The 19,098-nt window shown below is 34.7% G+C and overlaps 1 protein-coding gene and 1 non-coding gene across 2 annotated transcripts; both read left to right on the forward strand.

Moving 5' to 3' along the window:
• The first annotated feature begins 665 nt into the window (after positions 1-665).
• trnag-ccc (transfer RNA glycine (anticodon CCC)) lies at positions 666-736 on the forward strand. The gene has a single exon. It is a non-coding gene; the product is annotated as a tRNA-Gly (tRNA).
• A 2,260-nt stretch (positions 737-2,996) lies between these two features.
• fbxw10 (F-box and WD repeat domain containing 10) lies at positions 2,997-16,070 on the forward strand. The gene is made up of 15 exons (XM_056469014.1): positions 2,997-3,485; positions 3,637-3,644; positions 4,383-4,537; positions 4,850-5,029; positions 7,753-7,880; positions 8,118-8,234; positions 8,341-8,441; positions 9,762-9,965; positions 10,214-10,335; positions 11,620-11,774; positions 11,923-12,065; positions 12,153-12,311; positions 12,451-12,674; positions 14,505-14,702; positions 15,445-16,070. The coding sequence occupies exons 1-15, from the start codon at positions 2,997-2,999 to the stop codon at positions 16,068-16,070; spliced, it is 3,009 nt and encodes a 1,002-aa protein (XP_056324989.1).
• The last annotated feature ends 3,028 nt before the right edge of the window (positions 16,071-19,098 follow it).

The following is a 19,098-nucleotide window of genomic DNA, read 5'->3' on the forward strand; positions in this document are numbered from 1 at the left end:
TATTTGTGCAAAGTCTCTACAGTAGTGAAATAGTGACATCATCTGGTCGATATGCAGAACTTCGGCGTTGGAGAAAGATGCAAATATGGATGAACATTTACTGTCTCCTAAACACAATGCAAATTGCACAGTCAGTTAAAAAAACAATAATAATAAGAAGAAATCAGTAGTGAAATCACACACATTCTGTGTGGAGTTTGCATGTTCTCCCTGCGTTCGCGTGGGTTTCCTTCGGGTGCTCTGGTTTCCCCCACAAGTCCGAAGACATGTGAATTGGTTAAGCTAAATTGTCCGTAGTGTATGAGTGCGAGTGTGTATGGATGTTTCCCAGAGATGGGTTGCGGCTGGAAGAGTATGCTGTGTAAAACATGTGCTGGATAAGTTGGTGGTTTATTGTGGTGTGGTTACCCCGAAAAAGAAAAGCCGAAAAGAAAATGAATGAATGAATAATTTCAGTAGGATAAGATAAACACACAAAATTATAAATAATTCATTTAAAATAATGTGATAAGTATAATAATTCTTTTTAAAAAATTATTTTAGTTACATTTATAATATATTTTTTAACAGCATAAATAGATTACGGGATGAAAGACCCTCACAGGAGGATGCTCATACTCATGGTCAGTGGTCTCAAGTCTGAAAGCTTTAAACTTACCAATCAAGCGCCGCTGGTGTAGTGGTATCATGCAAGATTCCCATTCTTGCGACCCGGGTTCGATTCCCGGGCGGCGCACTACTTATTAGAACTCAAAGCCAAATAATTGTATCAAATAACAGATCATTTCTGAATACTAGACGACAACTGAATCAGTCACGAGTTTAAAAGTAACTTGATAAAATATAGGAACACATTGAACACATTTCAATGATGCAAATATCAATAAAACCTGCCAATTTTCAAGTCTTTCTTACTACAGTACATCTACAGACTATGATGAAACTCCCGCCTTTTTTGTATGCGCTGCATTTGCTTTTCCTTCCTTCATCAAATTTATCCCTTGTGATTGCTTTCGCAGTGAAGACTGATTGTTGCAGGAGCCAATCATTTTCTAGAGTAAGACGTCGACGAGTATATAATTGGCTGGAACTACTAAACAAATACGCCCACTTTACGATTCTGAACTCTGAACTCTGTTCTGAATTCTGAATGTTGAGCACGTCGATTCAGTTTAAGGAGATCAAGAAAATTAATTGATAAAATATGTAAAAATAAAATGTTTGATGACAATACAAAGTTTGTTATTCTATACTAATCTATTAATTTTATAAGGAACGCGATAGATGGTTTCGGTTTGTAAGGAACACATAGAGATAGTGAATCAATGAGTTGGATTTTAAAAACTAAAAATAAGACGAAAGCTATAGCGTTAAAGTTATATAAAAAAGTTATATAAGACGAAAAGTTGTAGACACACAAAGAAAACATTGCTTAATATGATTTACAGAGTTCTCACTTAACACTTCACTTAATGTTGCTTGTACTCATCTCTGAGAGTCAAAATAAAACTGGAAACTATCAGTAAACATACATTATGTACAGTATTATTTTGGCATATGTTCTCTTATGAGTAGACAACCAATCAAAAGAAAGAAACCTTCAAACAGAAAAAAAAACAAAAATGATTTGTTTGTCACCATGACCAACTCTGAATGAATCTTTTTATTTTTTATCTTTTTAGTATTGTTTTATTTATATATATATATATATATATATATATATATATATATATATATATATATATATATATATATATATATATATATATATATATATATATATATATCATACGACTATATATATATATATATTTGCAAAAAAAACTGTTGACAAGTTTGTAGCAATATTTGTTTACAATACAGAATGAATTACATTGTCAATGAAAAAAAAAAACAAGAGCGAGAGAAAAAAAGGACATGATATTAACTTGAGGATAAGACATCATTCATTCATTTTCTTTACAGCTTAGTCCCTTTGTTAATCTGGGGTCAGCGCAGCAGAATGAACCACCAACCCATCTCTGGGAAACATCCATCCACACTCATACACTACAGACAATTTAGCTTACCCAATTCACCTGTACTGTCTTGACTTGTGGGGAAAACCAGAGCACCCTGAGAAAATCCACGCGAACGCGTGCAAGCTTAATTCCACGCATAAACGCCAACTCGAACCAGCGACCTTCTTGTGAGGCGACAGCACTACCTACTGCGCCACTGCATCACCCCTGACGGTAAGATATTTAAGAATCAATTACAGTACATACATAAAGTCATTACAAAATGATATATTTGCTTTCTTGTTTTTAGATAATGAAATTAAATGTAAATAATGATAAAAAGTCTTGCAAAAAATAGGAAAATGGTTTGTATTAGTAAATTTGCATTTGTGGATATGGAATTTACAAAGAAAATAAATTAAATTTATTACAAAACAAGCATTTCTTTTCTCTGAATCTTTTTAGCTAAGGGATTCAAAAGATTCACGTCACTGTGGTGAATCAAAATATCCATTTACCACAGTAATACACTGATGCGTTTTTTTACATTGTAAAATTAAAATTAACAAGATTATCGTTAATATTTATTCAATCATGCACCCTTGCCTTGATCCACCCGCTGACAAATCCTCTCCCCGCAGAAACTATGGAAACCAACCATAGTGTTTTGCTGAAACTGCCACAACTTCAGAGCGTTTACTACATGGAAGCGTTTTTTTGCCGAATGATAGTCTTTTTAGTATACACTTCTTTGTAGATAACACTGTAAACGTCTGCTAAATAGTCTATGTGAATGTATGTGGTAAGTGAATTTGTGAACTGAAGCGCTTTGTTGATGTCGCTCGGCAACAAGCGTCGTAAGTTTGTGTGAAGTGTTTCTAGGGCGTAAACTGAAGTCTGAAGACACTTGAATCGTACAGTTTGCACTATTTATAATCCTTAACTCATATATCGTTCTAAAACCCACCTATTTGAATGGGTTTTTAGATCATTAAGATGACTGGGGTGAAATGTTTAAGAAGTGAAGCTGGAGATTCAGTACTTGAATGGTCTTGTAGAGGAGAGGATGGAGATTTTAACATTTGTGGACGCTGTGAGACGTGTATCCTTTCTGAAAAACTACACCACATCGCCCAGTGGATGAACAAGGCTGGATGGGAATCTCAGAAGAGGTTTATCACTGGTATCCTGGTGCGGTGCCAAAGTCTTCAAATCCTAGAGAGTCTTCAAAGTGTTTTGCAAGTGACTTCAGGTAAAGATTACACTTATGCCAGGTCCAGAGCCCTGCCAGAGGACACCACGTGGAGCATGGATGGAGGAGGTCTGGATGGAAAAATGCATGGAATTGATGTACTGGAGACATGGGAATGGTTCAGGAAGAGCCCAGTCTGGACCAAGTCTAAGTATGTGCTGGGGCTCTTGACTTTATGTGACACCCATCTTTTGCACATGCTAGGAAATCTTGTGCGTGTCCTGATCGTTTGGGTGAAACAAAGATTTTTCCAATTCAGTAATTCTGGTAAGAATGCACAGAATTACTAACTGTACACAATTGTCATTATAGAAGGCATCACATTAATTCCTAAAATACTTATTTTAAATGGTGTGATTCTGTAAAATTTTTGTTACATTATAGGCTACTCTGCAAAATTTGATTAAATATGTATTAATCCTGACTTATTCTTCAGTACAAATATCAAAACATTTTTAAATCAACGTACGTTTATTTAATTGACAAGCAAAATGACATAATATTAATTTCTGCTTATTAGAAAATTAAATAATCATAATTATAATAATGTTTAAAACTATATATATATATATATATATATATATATATATATATATATCTATATATATATATATATATATATATATATATATATATATATATATATATATATATATATATATATATATATATAAATTTTTCATATGAATTAAGATATTTTTACTTATTTAAGCATGAACTCATTTTTAGCATAACTCAGAATCCTAGGTCATTTTAGGGTTAAATAAATGTATTTAAATTTTATATAAATTTGGAAATTTTTAGCAACCAAAATTATAAGTAAATATGTATTTTTTTTAAAAAGTTAATTGTATAATTTTTTCATTCTAATGGCAAAATAAAGGTGCATTTTGTAAATAAAAAAGCGTACTGTTATTTTACAATGGTGCCATAAATAACCCTCACGTCTCAAAACTTGATGAACTGCATAACTATATATAACTCAACAGATATTGTATAAAGTATATTTAGAGTTGTTTATGAGTTGAATGAGATATAGTAAAACAAAACTTAATATGTATTTTAGAGGTTTTAAATAAAAAAAATTACATAATCTAGTAATAATAATATAAAATGTTGCCTGATTATAGATTTTATTTGGTTGCTCTTTCAGGGTCAAGCTGTTCCTTCAGTTCAGGTGACCATCCCGATCTGAATTCTCTCATCCAAGCTTGTTCTTTATATGAATCCCCTGATCTGCCTCATCAGAACGGTCAAAATAATGCCTTGGAATATTCAAAACTGAGTGAGTAGTGAGCTTTTTTGCATATTATTTCTGTGTTACAGTTTATATAAAAATAAATGTATTTAATATAAGAATATCTACTTTACATGATTTTTGGACAGTTTATGCATATGTTCACATGTTGGAAATGAAAGAAAAACATTTAAAATTAAATCTTTTTTATTCAAAACAGAGTAAAACAGGAATATTGTTTAAATCTATTTAATAATATTTTCATTTATTATGTAAATGATTAGATATTTTATATTTATTTAAAGAAGAAGTATTTTTAAAAGTGATTGGATCTGCTCATTCATTCATTCATTCATTCAGTAAAGGACTCCAAATCTCTGAAGAGTATCTGTGATAAGGTTGAACTGGACTTAGACAGTTGTGATGGTCCTGATCCTGCCCTCACCGTCGTGCCCAGGTCATCAAAATCCCTGTCGGGGGTCAGCCGTCACAAAGATTTCATTCGAAGGCTGCCAGTCAACATCGCAAAGATGATTTTGGGTAAGTCAAGTTTTCTCAAAGCACAGATATAACCAATATGATTAACTTATGTAAAGCTTAACTTATGTAAAGTCATATCAAAGTTTCACAGCCACAGGGTCCAAATACATAGGCGGAGGGTGAATAAACGCCAGGGTAAGGCTAAGATAAGCGCAGATTTTATTAAACTAACCCACTATATAATTATCTATATATAATAATAAATAAAATGCATTGTATATATTATATTCATTCATTCACTCATTTTCTTTTCGGCTTAGTCCCTTTATTAATCCAGGGTCCCTTTATTAATTAATGCTTTTACACAGCAGATGCCCTTCCAGCTGCAACCCATCACTGGGAAATGTTATATTATGTAATTCATTCAATCGATTTCTTTTCAGCTTAGTCCCTTTTTTAATCTGGGGTCGCCACAGCGGAATGAACCGCCAACTTATCCAGCATTTGTTTTACGCAGCGGATGCCCTTCCAGCCGCAACCCATCACTGGGAAACACATACTCACATACACTACGGACAATTTAGCCTACCCAATTCACCTGTACTGCATGTCTTTGGACTGTGGGGGAAACCGGAGCACCCGGAGGAAACCTACACGAACGCAGGGAGAACATGCAAACTCCACACAGAAACGCCAACCCAGCCACCTTCTTGCTGTGAGGCGACAGCACTACCTACTGCGCCACTGCTTCGCCCTATGTTATGTTATGTTATGTTAAATTATATTATATTATATTATATTATATTATATTATATTATATTATATTATATTATTATAAATTATTATTATATTATGCTTAAGAACTGTAAATAAGCAGTTTTCTAAATAAGCCTAAAGCTACTCTTTAAAAAAAACACATATAAATAAATAAATAACACATACTTTCACATTACTTTCCTTAAAAAGTAGCGAAGTAACACATTTAGCTACTTTTAAAGTGACTAGATTCTAATGTAACCTTGGCCTATTACTTTCCCCTAACACTGCATATAAGATCTCATTTAATGCTGAAAACAAGTTAAACCAGAATATTATATTATTATACCTCTCTCGTAATACTCATTTGTCATTTTATTACTTCCTTGACCATCAAATCAGAAAAGTCAGCTGGCCAGCACTTTTGGATTAGTTTTCAGAGCTGCTGCGAACTCCAGTCAAACCCCGCGCTCGTCAGTGCAAAGTGCGGAGTTGGACAGTTCCATTTTTGTGCAGCGGGGGACTTTAAATTTGATTGACAAACTTACAATAACTAAAGTGTTCTGTTAATCATTAACATTAAATTACATTCATATTCCACCTTACACCCGTTATATGTTTTCAATGCAGTTTTTTCTTTGCTGCTATCTCTGTGGTCTCTTGCCAGGGGGAGGCTAAGCATTCCCCAGCCTTACACACGCTCTGCCTATGTCCAAATACCTCTAGTTACATTGTCCATATACTATGTAGGCCACATACTGTTAAACCTTGATTGTCAGTTTACCATTTAGTGCTTAATCCTTTTTTCTACACACACAGTTATGTAATTTATTAGGTTATGTTACTTTATTTAAATCAAAAAGTAGATTTGTTTTGCAGTCGTGAGTCCTCATTCATGACACACAAAATCTTACATTTAGCAAACAATAACAAACAGGCACCATAAAAGCGTAACGCATTAGATGCACAAAACACAAGTCTTCAAGTGTCAATCTCTTCTGTAAGATAAATAAACAACCCAAAAAGCCAAAACCTATTCTAATAAATAGTCCAAACGATATATAAAATTAAACTACAAGAGACAGAAACAGGGCGACGCAGTGGCGCAGTAGGTAGTGCTGTCGCCTCACAGCAAGAAGGTCGCTGGTTCGAGCTTCGGCTGGGTCAGTTGGCGTTTCTGTGTTGGAGTTTGCATGTTCTCCCTGCATTTGCGTGGGTTTCCTCCAGGTGCTCCGGTTTCCCCCACAGTCCAAAGACGTGTGGTACAGGTGAATTGGGTATGCTAAATTGTCCGTAGTGTATGTGTGAGAATGAGTGTGTGTGTGTGTATGTTTCCTAGAGATGGGTTGTGGTTGGAAGGGCATCTGCTGCGCAAAAAGTGTGCTGGATAAGTTGCCGGTTCATTCTGCTGTGTCGACCCCAGATTAATAAAGGGACTAAGCCGAAAAGAAACTGAATGAAACAGAAACACCTCTGCTTTAGTCTGTGCCTTATTTAACTGTCAAATGGCTTAGGTTAGGATTAGTATGGGAGTAACAATGACAGTTTGCACCAAAATGAACACCCTAAAATGCAGATAACGGCAATGTCATTTGCGTAACATCTGTTCATTATGTTAGCACATTAGATACGAATATTTCTTATTACAATATTTGCAATGCATGAAACAGGGAAATGGTATATTTTCACTTATTCCTGTTTCCAAATTTTGCTAGAAGAAAAACAAATAAGAACAAGCTTATTTGATAAACAAGCCATGATAAACTTAAATTCTGATGCTTTATCTTGAAAAAAAGCCACAGACTATACCAAAATATTGCAAAATGCAGCCTTCTGTATTTACTCAATAAGTTGCATAACTTGAGCCCTGAAATGCTTAATAATAATTTCTTAATGTAAATGGACATGGCAACACCATGAGCAACAACCTCAAGAGTTTAAATAAGGCCTCCTAAAAATATATATATATAACAAAAAATAATTAAAGCACAACACTATTTAAATGCAGATGTCACTCCTGAAACTAGGGCATTTGGATAAGGTCTCGCTGTCCAGCTGCAGGCGTGTGTCAAAACACTGGCAGTCCCTAACTGAGGAGATCTTATCCGAGATGGAAGTAAAGAAGAGGGTTGAGAAACAGGCCATGATTTTCCAGGTAATATATATGAAATAAATAAACAATATCTATATAGTTATTGTTTTATAGAATCTATAATAATCAGAAATAACCTGCAGTTCAGCTGGTAAAGCAATTTAAATAGTTTATCAAATGATTTACAGCAAACGCACCTATAAATAATGTAGTATTGTGATGAGTTAGTTTAGTCAGATGAAAGTAGTTCAACATTATGATTACAGTATTTAAAACCTGGTCATCTGTATTCATTTTCAGGGTAACTCAACATCTAAGGTCAACCCTGTATTTGCTAAGATCTGTGAGGTTTTAGTCCCCATCAGTGAAGGGGACAAACACTATCAGCATGGAGGTACTTCACCTAGACATACACAGGTATAAAAAGTAATCCTTTGTATTCTGCACTAAAATTAAAAGGCAATAATGTGTTATAACTTCATGTTAATTTTGCTTATTTCTGTGTTTCTAGTCTCAAGGGCAGGATTTGGATTCTATCTATAAAGGATTTAAAACTGAAAAAATCCAATTAGAAGAGCGCAATGTATACTGTGGAGTTTATAACAGCTCTGTCTTGTTAGAAAGGTAGAATTTCTTTTGAGAACTTGTAAGAATGTAATATAGATAAATGTATTAAATATGTCACTTTTTTAAACACTATTTATTATTTATAAACATGTTTTAACATGTACTAATGAAAACAAAACAAGCAAAATTATGTCAAAATAAAAATAAATAATACAAGTTACAGTTACAGGTATATAAATAAATGTGTGTATATACACTCACCAGCCACTTTATTATTAACGCAAATTTCTAATCAAACACATGGCAGCAACTCAATGCATTTAGGCATGTAGACATGGTCAAGATGATCTGCTGCAGTTCAAACCGAGCATCAGAATGGGGAAGAAAGGTGATTTAAGTGACTTTGAACGTGGCATGGTTGTTGGTGCATCTCTGAAGGCACAACATGTTGAACCTTGAGGCGAAAGGGCTACAGCAACAGAAGACCACACTGGGTGCCGGAACAGGAAACTGAGGCTACAATTCACACTGGCTCACCAAAATGAAGGCAAAATGGGGTTCAATCCAGTACTAGTACTACACCAAATTTATTAGATATACCTACTAAAGTGGCCAGTGAGTGTACACACACCATGTAAAGGTATCAAGACAATGGTATATTAATAGCAGGTGATGATACAAGTTATATGGACAAAAGATTTATATCAGCTTCCTTCAGAAATCCTATAAAGGGATTCCATATTTTGAAAAACTTTTCGGGTTTTCTCATAACTATATGCATTAATTGTTCTAATACCAAACAATGAGACAATTCTTGCAACCATTGTTTAAAATTTTTTCCAATGACGAGCTGTTATAAGTTTCAATTTCTTATCTGAGCTAGTAAAAGTGCACATTAGATATGTAACTTCATTAAATGTTACTAATTAGTATCAAATTAAATGAAATACAATTTATATACCATTTTATTGTATGTTGAAAGCATGTTAAATGAAATTAAAATGCTGAGTAATACATTAAAGTTTTGAATTAATTGTCAAATTATGGATGAAATGTCCTTCATTTCAAAAGTTAATACTGGCTTGTGCTTAATACAATATGTATTAGAATAAGTGATCATACTAAATATTAAAACTATATAATTCATTTTAAATTATAAATATTCTATTTTAAATGTTCAAAAACTTTTTGCTGACTAAAGCAAAAGCTAAAGGTTTGAAGGAAAGTGACTAAAGATTCAAAATGACATTTAATTATTGTTTTGTTGCTGCACTTTAGTGCTCGAGAGTCTTTTAAAATGTTATCAAATGACATTCTAAATATACCTTGCAAGATTGTTTGGTATATAAAGCATTTTCATCCATGACCTCCTTATAGAGAAGATGCCAGTAGAGTGATGCATTATGCCGGAGGGCAGTTGCTGGCTGTTGGCTCCAGGGATCGAACCATCCGGTTGCTTCATATCGAATCACAGAAAGAGCTTCCACTAGTAATCCAAGGACATTCAGGTAGTGTAAGAGCAGTCCTTGTTTGTGAAGAGAGAGACCTGGTTATCAGCGCCAGCTATGATCTCAGTATCAGGTTAGTCAGACATTATTATGCTGTTAAAAAAAATGAGAAAATATATCACTCAAGCAGACTTTTGCTGCTTGTTCAAACTACTTAAAATATTCAAATTACTTTAAAGTGAGTTGAAACAATACAATTAAGTTTTGGGGGGGGCAACTTAAATGTTTTATGTTAAATTCACCTAAATTTGCTGTGAACCCAGTTTTTTTTACAGTGATGGCACTAAAATATTGTGCTTTATTTCTGTTCTCCTTTTGAAGGTGTTGGAACCTGAATACAGGCATGTGTGTGATGATTTTTCATGGACATTTTGGCACTATAAACTGCCTGGATTTGTGTGGAGATAGACTAGTGTCTGGAGCCAAAGATTGTAGAGTTAAAGGTATGTGGCTTTGATTTGAGTTATGCATTTTACAGGAAATTCACACCAAGGACAATCACAATAACTACAATTAGCCCCCTTTGATGTTTTTCTTCTTTTTTAAATATTTCCCAAATTATGTTTAACAGAGCAAGGGAATTTTCACAGTATGTCTGATTATATTTTTTCTTTTGGAGAAAGTCTTATTTGTTTTATTTTGGCTAGAATAAAAGCAGTTTTTAATTTAAAAAAAAAACAATTAAGGTCAAAATTATTAGCCCCTTTAAGCAATTTTTTTTCCGATAGTCTACAGAACAAACCATCATTATACAATAACTTGCGTAATTACCCTAACCTGCCTAGTTAACCTAATTAACCTAGTTAAGCCTTTAAATGTCACTTTAGGCTGTATCGAAGTGTCTTGAAAAATATCTAGTCAAATATTATTTACTGTCATCATGGCAAAGATAAAATAAATCAGTTATTAGAAATGAGTTAGTAAAACTATTCTGATTAGAAATGTGTGTTAAAAAAACCGTCTCTCTGTTAAACAGAAATTGGAGGAAAAAATAAACAGGGAGGCTAAAAAATCTGACTTCAACTGTAAACCTATACATTTTTAACAGTCAATTTTAGAATTCCACAGCTATTATGATAATATAAAAGAGGATAAAACTGTAACAGCTATAACATAAATTGAAAACTGAAACCGAATTTAAATAAACAACTTTTACAATGTCATTTTGGGGTAGAATTCTGAAAAAAAAGAAAAGAATTTATAGCATTTTGAAAGAAAGGCTGTAACATAACAAGATTTGGAAAACGTGCTGTCAATATTTTAAGGATGCATTATATACAGTTGAAGTCAAAATTAATAGCTCTCCTGTGAATTTGTTTTTCTTTTTAAAACATTTTCCAAACTATGTTTAACAGAGCAATGAATTTTGTACAGTATTTACTACTATATTTTTTGCTATATACTACTATATATTTTTACTATATTATTTGTTTTATTTCGGCTAGAATAAAAGCAGTTTTTAATTTATTAAAAACCATTTTAAGGTCAATATTATTAGCCCCTTAACCAATATCTTTTTTTGTTTGTCTACAGAGCAAATCATCTTTATACAATAACTTGCCTAATTACCTTAACTTGCCTAATTAACTTAATTAAGCCTTTAACTGCCACTTTAAGGGTGTCACAGTGGTGCATTGGGTGGCACGATTGCCTCATAGCAAGAAGGTCGCTGGCTAATAATTCAGGAGAGCTAATAACTGTAAATATTGTGTGTATATTCATCACAGTGTGGAATCTACAGACGGGAAAGTGTGCTGAGAATCTGAAGTTTAAACACCCTAAACCAATCATGTGTGTGAAGATGAATGAAACGCTGGTGATCAGCAGTTGTTCTGGAGGTCAGATCAGGATATGGAGCATCCAGACAGCACTGCTTATAAGGGTGAGAGATGATCAGTGATTTTATGCACAAGCAAATGCTTGTTAATCTTAGAAAAGTTCATTAATCCTAAAATAATGTCATTCTTCAGACAAATTTCCAATTTTTTCAATGCAACAACTTTTAAATTCTTCTTTCTTTCTCTTCATAGCAAATCAGTGGCCACCAGGGGGCAGTGTTGTGTTTGTGCTTCGATCAGTGGCATATCCTGTCTGGGGGTTCAGATGGTGTCGTCAAGGCATGGAGCACCAATAGTAGCTTTAAAAAGTGCCTAAGGGCCTTCCAGCATCCGAAGTGACTAAAGCATCAGTGACCAAACAGCTAATTCTCATCAGTAATGTTTAATATAGTTAATAATTATGCCTCTATTATGATTCTTAGAGAGGTGTTGGCCATGTCTTTCCTGTTCCTGCGAATCATTACCGGCTGTATGGATGGAAAGATCCGGATCTTCAACTTTCTAAATGGAGATTGCCTGAGAGTTATCAAGACAAACATGAAGCAATGTCCTGTGCTTTCTCTGCACACGCACCACAACACGTGAGTTTACCCTGTGTCCGGATATATTACTCAGTTTTGTAAACACAATTTTATGATGCTGTTCTTTCTCCCAATGTTATGCAATTGGAAAAAGATGTTGTAATATGGCTTGATGGATGATTACTGTCATGCTCCTCAGTGTGGTTGTAAACACCAGAGGCAGTATTCTGATGCTCCAGTTCGCTGAGGTTCAATGGGACTACTCTGCCAGAGCTGTGAGGGATTTAACTGAGCAGTTCCACATCTCTCCTGAGAATGTGCAGAGGAGCACTGAGCGGGCGACTCGAGGTGGCTCATCCAGCCTAAAAAGTCATCTACATCATTCTAAAAACCTCTCAACTACAAATATGCAGCATGCACAAGGTAGGCCTATAGTCAGAAGACCTATAATCTGTTTCAAAAGGCCTGTAGTCTGTCAAATTTGTCTTGCAGAATGCAGTTTCTAATCCTGGCTAACAGTGGACTATAAGTGCAAATTCAATGTTTATTTTGCTAATGAACATTGTTAGTCTTAAGGTGAACATTTAACTAATTAATACACTGGTTGCAGTTTCTATACTGTATTCTGTCTCAGTTGGAAAAACATAATCATACTGCATTTGCTTCCAAATTATGTGGACCTGAGATAATTTTGCCTTGTCATTGGCTAATGTGACTTACAGTTATAATGTTTAAAGGATGAAATCTACTGGTATTGCCATAGTGTTTCTGAACAGATTTCCGAGATATTCCTATTTACAAGTCAGTTCACTTGATGATCATATTGGTAATTTACACCCCTAGCAGCTGTCTTCTAGAAGGAGGGAAGACGGAATATTATTTTTCAATTATAGATTTAAAATTAGAAATAAAAATAAAATCTGAAAAGTTTAGTATTTCGTTTTTTTATTTTTTTTATTTAGCTGTTTATTAAGTTAAATGTTTGATACTAATTAGAACTTGAAGTGGCGATGAAGTCCTAAAATATTCTGAGAAGGTCTTAAAGTCCTAAAAAGAAATTACCTTTAGGATTCCCGCATATACCCTGTTATGTTAAGTTTGGGCTTAACGTTAGGTTTATGCTCTTCTGCATTATTGTTATCCAAATATTAAAAAAGTAATAATAATGAAAGCTTGCAAACTGTGGTTTCCATATTTGGTGACTTTTCAAAACAGTTGACATAGGAACAGTTCATTTATTTGCAGCAAGAATATTCTTGGGCTGTGTGGCAAGAATTTAATTTGTTACATGAATTTTGAATAGCAATGCACATGAAATATCATGAACGACTGGTCATGAAAGTTTGGTACTACACCCAAACAAAATCTGACTGTAAGCTAATTTTTTGAGACATCAACCTTAGGTAGAAAGAGACCAATCTTAAAAGATACTTTATCCAATAACTGAGCTTTTTTTATTTATTTGTTTTTTTAGCATTTTTGGGTGAACTATCCTGATAAATCTATGCTCCAAAGTATTGAACAAATTAAGTTGAAAATGTCATATTGTGTTTTTTAAAATGGCACAATAGATTTAATTGTGAAAAAGTACATACAGCATATATAAACATAATTTAATGTTGTGTTTAGGTGCTGGAAAAGCATAAAAATGCATCTTGAAAGTGCTTGAAAAGTGCTGGAATTTAAAGTTGGAAAAGGTGTAAGAATGCTGAGTAAAACTTTTATCTCTCCTCCAAATACAGACATATACCTTAGTGAAAAAGACCACTCAAATTGTAAAAAATACAAGGCAATGACTTGGATCAATCCACTGGATGTTAGCAGTGCTTAATTTGTGAATTGCGAGGTCCCGGAACAGATCGGGGTAACGGATCCGGCATGTTACCTGAGTATGTAGAGGTGTCGCGCATGAAAGTGGAGAGCGGGCGAAAGTTGCGGACAAAAGTGAAGAGGGTTGGCGAGTCACAGAAGAAAGTGAACTGCGGACGGGGGAGGAGGACGGTTGAGGAGGGGGATTGGTAAAATGAGGTGCCGGATCCAGCGTGTTCCAGCACAAATTAAGCCCTGGATGTTAGATAGAGGCAGATGTAAATGCAAGCTTGCAGTTGATTTAAAAAAAGGGGGCAGGGTTTGATTAAAAAAAAATTTAAGTAAACAAAAAATGTGCAATAAGATTAATAAAATGCATTAAGAAAACAGATGAGTGAGATAATATTTCACACAATGACTAGCACTGCTTTTTTGTGTTTTAAGTTGCTCAGCGGGAGTCCACAAGGGCGGCGATGTGGAGTAAGCTTCAGGCTTATACTCACAGCAGGACCTCCATCAACCTCCAGCCTGACTTCATCACCAGACCCCGATCTGTTCTCTCAGCAGGCAGGCCTGTCAGTGGATACAAGGGCTTTCAAAACAGAGTCAGACACACACCAAGCACTGCTACCAGCAGCTCGGGTAAGAAAGTAACCCCAATTTAAATGCTTCAATATTTAGGACATTATACAGGGTTCCCACTGGTCATGGAATTTTTAAACCTGTATTCCAGACACTGTAAGTCAGGGAACTGTATTATATTTATATCTAAGTTTCTTTTTGTCACTTAAAATGTTTGGTTTCCCTTTTTCTCTGACATTTTTGATATCATGCTGTTTCACACCTATTGCTAAGATTTGGCTGTTTTTAATGTTCATTAACTGGTAATCGCTGAAGTCACCAGACTGTACCTTTACCTAAGTCTAACATGATAGGATTATATAGAATTTAAGATATTTGGCTTAAAAAATAATCACTTCAAAGACTGGGTGTTTAATGTAATGACAGAAAAGCTAAATGTGAAGTTCATGAAACTACTATTGAGCTATCAAATGTAGAAGAGGCAGGTTAATTATCCACCTCGCAGCCATGCAAACATTAAGAACCTCATCTCAATCTCATAGAGGTTAATAAATTCATGCAAAATTTTATTCAAGTTAAAACTATTATGTTTACGTTATTTTAACGTTTTTAAAATTATTAATATATAAGCACAACAACGGCCTGTTTTTCTGTTCATTAGAAGCCATGAAAACTCAGCTTTTTATTCAGGGAAAAGTCAGGTAATTTGACATTTGGCTTAAAGTGGGAACCCTCATTATAGTAGTACAGTTGATTAATGTGATTGCATAAAATATGACAATGTCCTTCATCTTATTAAAAGATAAGAAGACTAAAAATGACAACAAACAATCATTACTCAGCCGGAGTGAGAAGGCAGTTCGAGAGAGGGTGAGAAAGCGAGGTCCTCACCACCCCGTGACCCCTGATCGAATTCTGCTCAGGGCCGGAAGCTCCAAGCAGAGCTGCAACAGTGACATGGCCCAGTCTAACATGGAGCTAAATGCCAGAGTACGAGATGCCTGGGGTCCAGACACATGTATACAGCCATCCTTTCAAACCAGCACCAAAAAACCATCAGAAACCAATACACCATTCTCAACCCACAGCGTGGACCTTAACCCTCAAAGCTCCTTACAGGCACACTGTACTTCTAAACAATCCCAGAGATCACTAAAAGTAGTAAATAAGATCGATCCCCTTAATGTAACTTCCATTAAAGATGACAAAATGCCACAGGGATTGTTTGTGAGGCGAACTTCCATGCCCAAACATTGCAATGAAGATTTTGAAATGACAAGCAAGTCCAGTGTACATCATATCCGATTAGACCCCTACAAGAGGCCTGAAGTCTTTCAGTTGAGGACAGATACACAAATGGAGGCTTTCTTTCAGGAGTGTACCAGACAGCAGCAGATTTGCAAAAATGGCAGCGGTGACAAAAGGTGAAGATGTTTGGAAGTACAGCAATTGTCATCCTTAACGCAGTGCTTCCCAGCCCTGTTCTTGGTGGAACACCAACAGTACATATTTTGGATGTCTCTCTTATCTGACCCATTCATTTCAGGTTTTGTAGTCTCATCTGATGGTCTGAGTTGATTCTGGTTTGTTTGATAGGAAGAGGTTGGGAATGTGTACTGTTGGGGTACCTTCAGGAACAGGGTTGGGAAACACTGCCTTAAAGCACACTTTGAGTTTGCATCTGATCTGACTAATGAGACAAGGATGAATACTGAAATGCAAGGCGAAGACATTTTTTTAAAGCCCTAAAGTGTCAGTTTTTAATATTTAGAATTCTGTAGTAAGAATATATGAAGAGTTCAGATGCAAAAACCTCTAAATGCTGTCTGAAATATTCTCCTAAAATGAGCATTTTTTCTAGCCTCCTATGTTTTTATGTTCAGTTATTTCACTTTAAAGGCAATGAAAAGAACTTATTTGTCACTATAAAAGTAAAATCACTGACCCTACACACAGAAGGCTGAGAAAAATGCTCATTTTAGAAGACAATATCAAACAGAATTTAGAGGTTTTTGCATCTAAATTCTTTATATGTAAAATAACTTAATAAATAAAATTAAATGGTATGCATCACTTCAGTCTTAATCACCAGGTAGAAACCATGTTCCAACACAACTTCAGTGTATATTAGAAGCTATCAGTCATTTTGTGTTTATTATTTTTACTATAAGAATATATATGTAGAATCCAATGCTTAAATGTCGCATTAAATCTGTGTACTGTAGTTTGAGGTAATTAGTATCTTGTCTTTGGCTTTATTTTGTTATGTTTGAATGTGTTTTGATGCTAGGGGGCAGTGGTGTACAAGCTAAAATGTCTTGTGGAACCTTTCAGGGCGGCTCGTACAGTAATTAATCAATATTATTTGAATTGTTTATGAATCTTTATATTTTGAAAGGATCATTTTGCATTATTTTAAAGAGTCTGATTATTTCAGACAGTTCATAGCCAGTTCTGTGTACATACATACACAAACACTGTGTCTTTTACCTAATTAATGAGAGGTGCTGACAAGGAGTGTAAACACATTCAGCTGGATTTGGAGAGACATAAAATAAATTGGATTTACCACACACTTTGAGTAAAGAAGATCTTTGAGGAAACTGTTTACATCTCTGACAGAACAATGGTATTTTTGTGTCTCTTTGTATTTAGCTGATTCTTATTAGGGAAATGTGGAAGGATAACTGTGAGATGGGGTTTGTTACTGTTGAGCGTAAAGTTGAAGTGAAGCGGTCTCCTTTAAACAAATGATGTTTATCAAATGAACATCTACTGTTAAGGTTTTGTTTTTACAGAATTATTGTGTTGATTTTTGCAAAGGTTGCATATGGTTACATTTGTCTTTTGTTTTAATATATTTTGAAATAATTAGCAATGGCTTAAAGTAGGCTATAGAAATTCAAGCATAGAACTGTCACATTTACTTTTTGTAAATGCATCTTAATGTGTATGTTTTCTTTTATTCATTCATTTTGGATAGGCCCTTTTTTAATCTGGGGTCGCCACAGTGGAATGAACCGCCAACTTAACAAGCATATGTTTTACGCAGCGGAAGCCCTTTCAGCTGCAAACCATCATTATGAAACACCAATGCATTCCCATTCACACACACACTACGCACAACTTAGCTTACCAAATTTACCTATAGCGCATGTCTTTTGACTGTGGGGGAAACCGGAGCACCCGGTGGAAACCCGCACCAACAGGGGGAGAACATGCACACTCCACACAGAAATGCCAACTGACTCAGCCGGGGCTCGAACCAGCGACCTTCTTGCTGTTAGGGGACTGTGCTACCCACTGCGCCACCATGATGCCCTACTTTCATTCATCTGTTTATTTATTTATTTGCAGTTTAAAATTTTTAATAATCTTGCAGTGAAATGACAGACTTCTCTATGATGATGGTTTGCTGGAGGACCCATGTAGTCCACTTAAAGGTGCATTTCACCTGAAAATTAAAATTCTGTCATCGTTTACTCACCCTTCACTCAAAACCTATTTGAGTTTCTTTTTTCTGTTGAATGAAAAAGAAGATATTTTGAAAAATGCTAGGTGCTGGCACCCATTGACTTCCATAGTAACCTTTTTTCCCACTATGAAAGTCGATGGACGCCAGCAGCCAGGAACTTTCAAAATATTAATTTATATATATTTTTATTATATTATTTATTATATTTATTATATTAATATATTTACTTTATTTTTATGGTCCATTTCATTATTAGTAGACTGTCTGCTTAATATCTGTTGATACTGCTCCTTCAACAGACATTTAACTAACTATCAGAAACTTTGCAAGTACATGTCAACTTACCCTAACCCTACCGTAACAGTCTACTTATAATTTAATCAGAATTAGTTGCAATGTAACTTGAATTCAACAAACGGACCATCAAAATAAAGTGTGGCCAATATCTTTGTCTTCAACGTAAGAAACTCATAAAGGTTTTAAAAACACATGAGGCAGAATAAGGGGCACAGCGATTACACCAAATTTGCTTTTCTGTTCTGAGAAAGCGAGGTGAACCACATTGCCTTTTTGTTGATCAGGGTGTGCCTTTCTATTTGCTTAACCTAGACTGGCCTTTCTCATCTGACCCGTTATCAACAAGACATTTCTGCCCACATGACTGCCAGTTGCTGGATATTTTTTTCTTTTTTAGACTATTCTCTGTTAACATTAAATATAGTTGAAAGTGAAAATCCCAGTAGAAAAGCCGTTTCTGAAATACAAACCAGCTCAATTTCTTCCCCATATTGATGCTCTAAGAAATGTTTGGTTATTTAAACCCAAATTGGGTAAAATCTATTGATTAATTAATTAATCAATTAATTAATTAATTTTAATTAAAAAAAATTAACGCAGTTAGTTTAGTCATACCTGTCAACATTGGGATGTGAAACTTAAGAGATATGCCCACCATAATAAGGAATCCCCCTTACCCCCTCC

Source organism: Danio aesculapii, chromosome 12, assembly GCF_903798145.1.
Source record: "Danio aesculapii chromosome 12, fDanAes4.1, whole genome shotgun sequence".
In the NCBI taxonomy this organism is placed as follows: Eukaryota; Metazoa; Chordata; class Actinopteri; order Cypriniformes; family Danionidae; genus Danio; species Danio aesculapii.

What these genes read in the sequence shown, in the direction of transcription:
- fbxw10 (XM_056469014.1), top strand. Translation starts at nt 2,997, where the DNA reads ATGACTGGGGTGAAATGTTTAAGAAGTGAAGCTGGAGATTCAGTACTT. An exon ending in AGCTCTGTCTTGTTAGAAAG is followed by an intron (nt 8,442 to 9,761) that starts GTAGAATTTCTT and finishes ACCTCCTTATAG; the next exon opens with AGAAGATGCCAGTAGAGTGA. An exon ending in AAATATGCAGCATGCACAAG is followed by an intron (nt 12,675 to 14,504) that starts GTAGGCCTATAG and finishes TTGTGTTTTAAG; the next exon opens with TTGCTCAGCGGGAGTCCACA.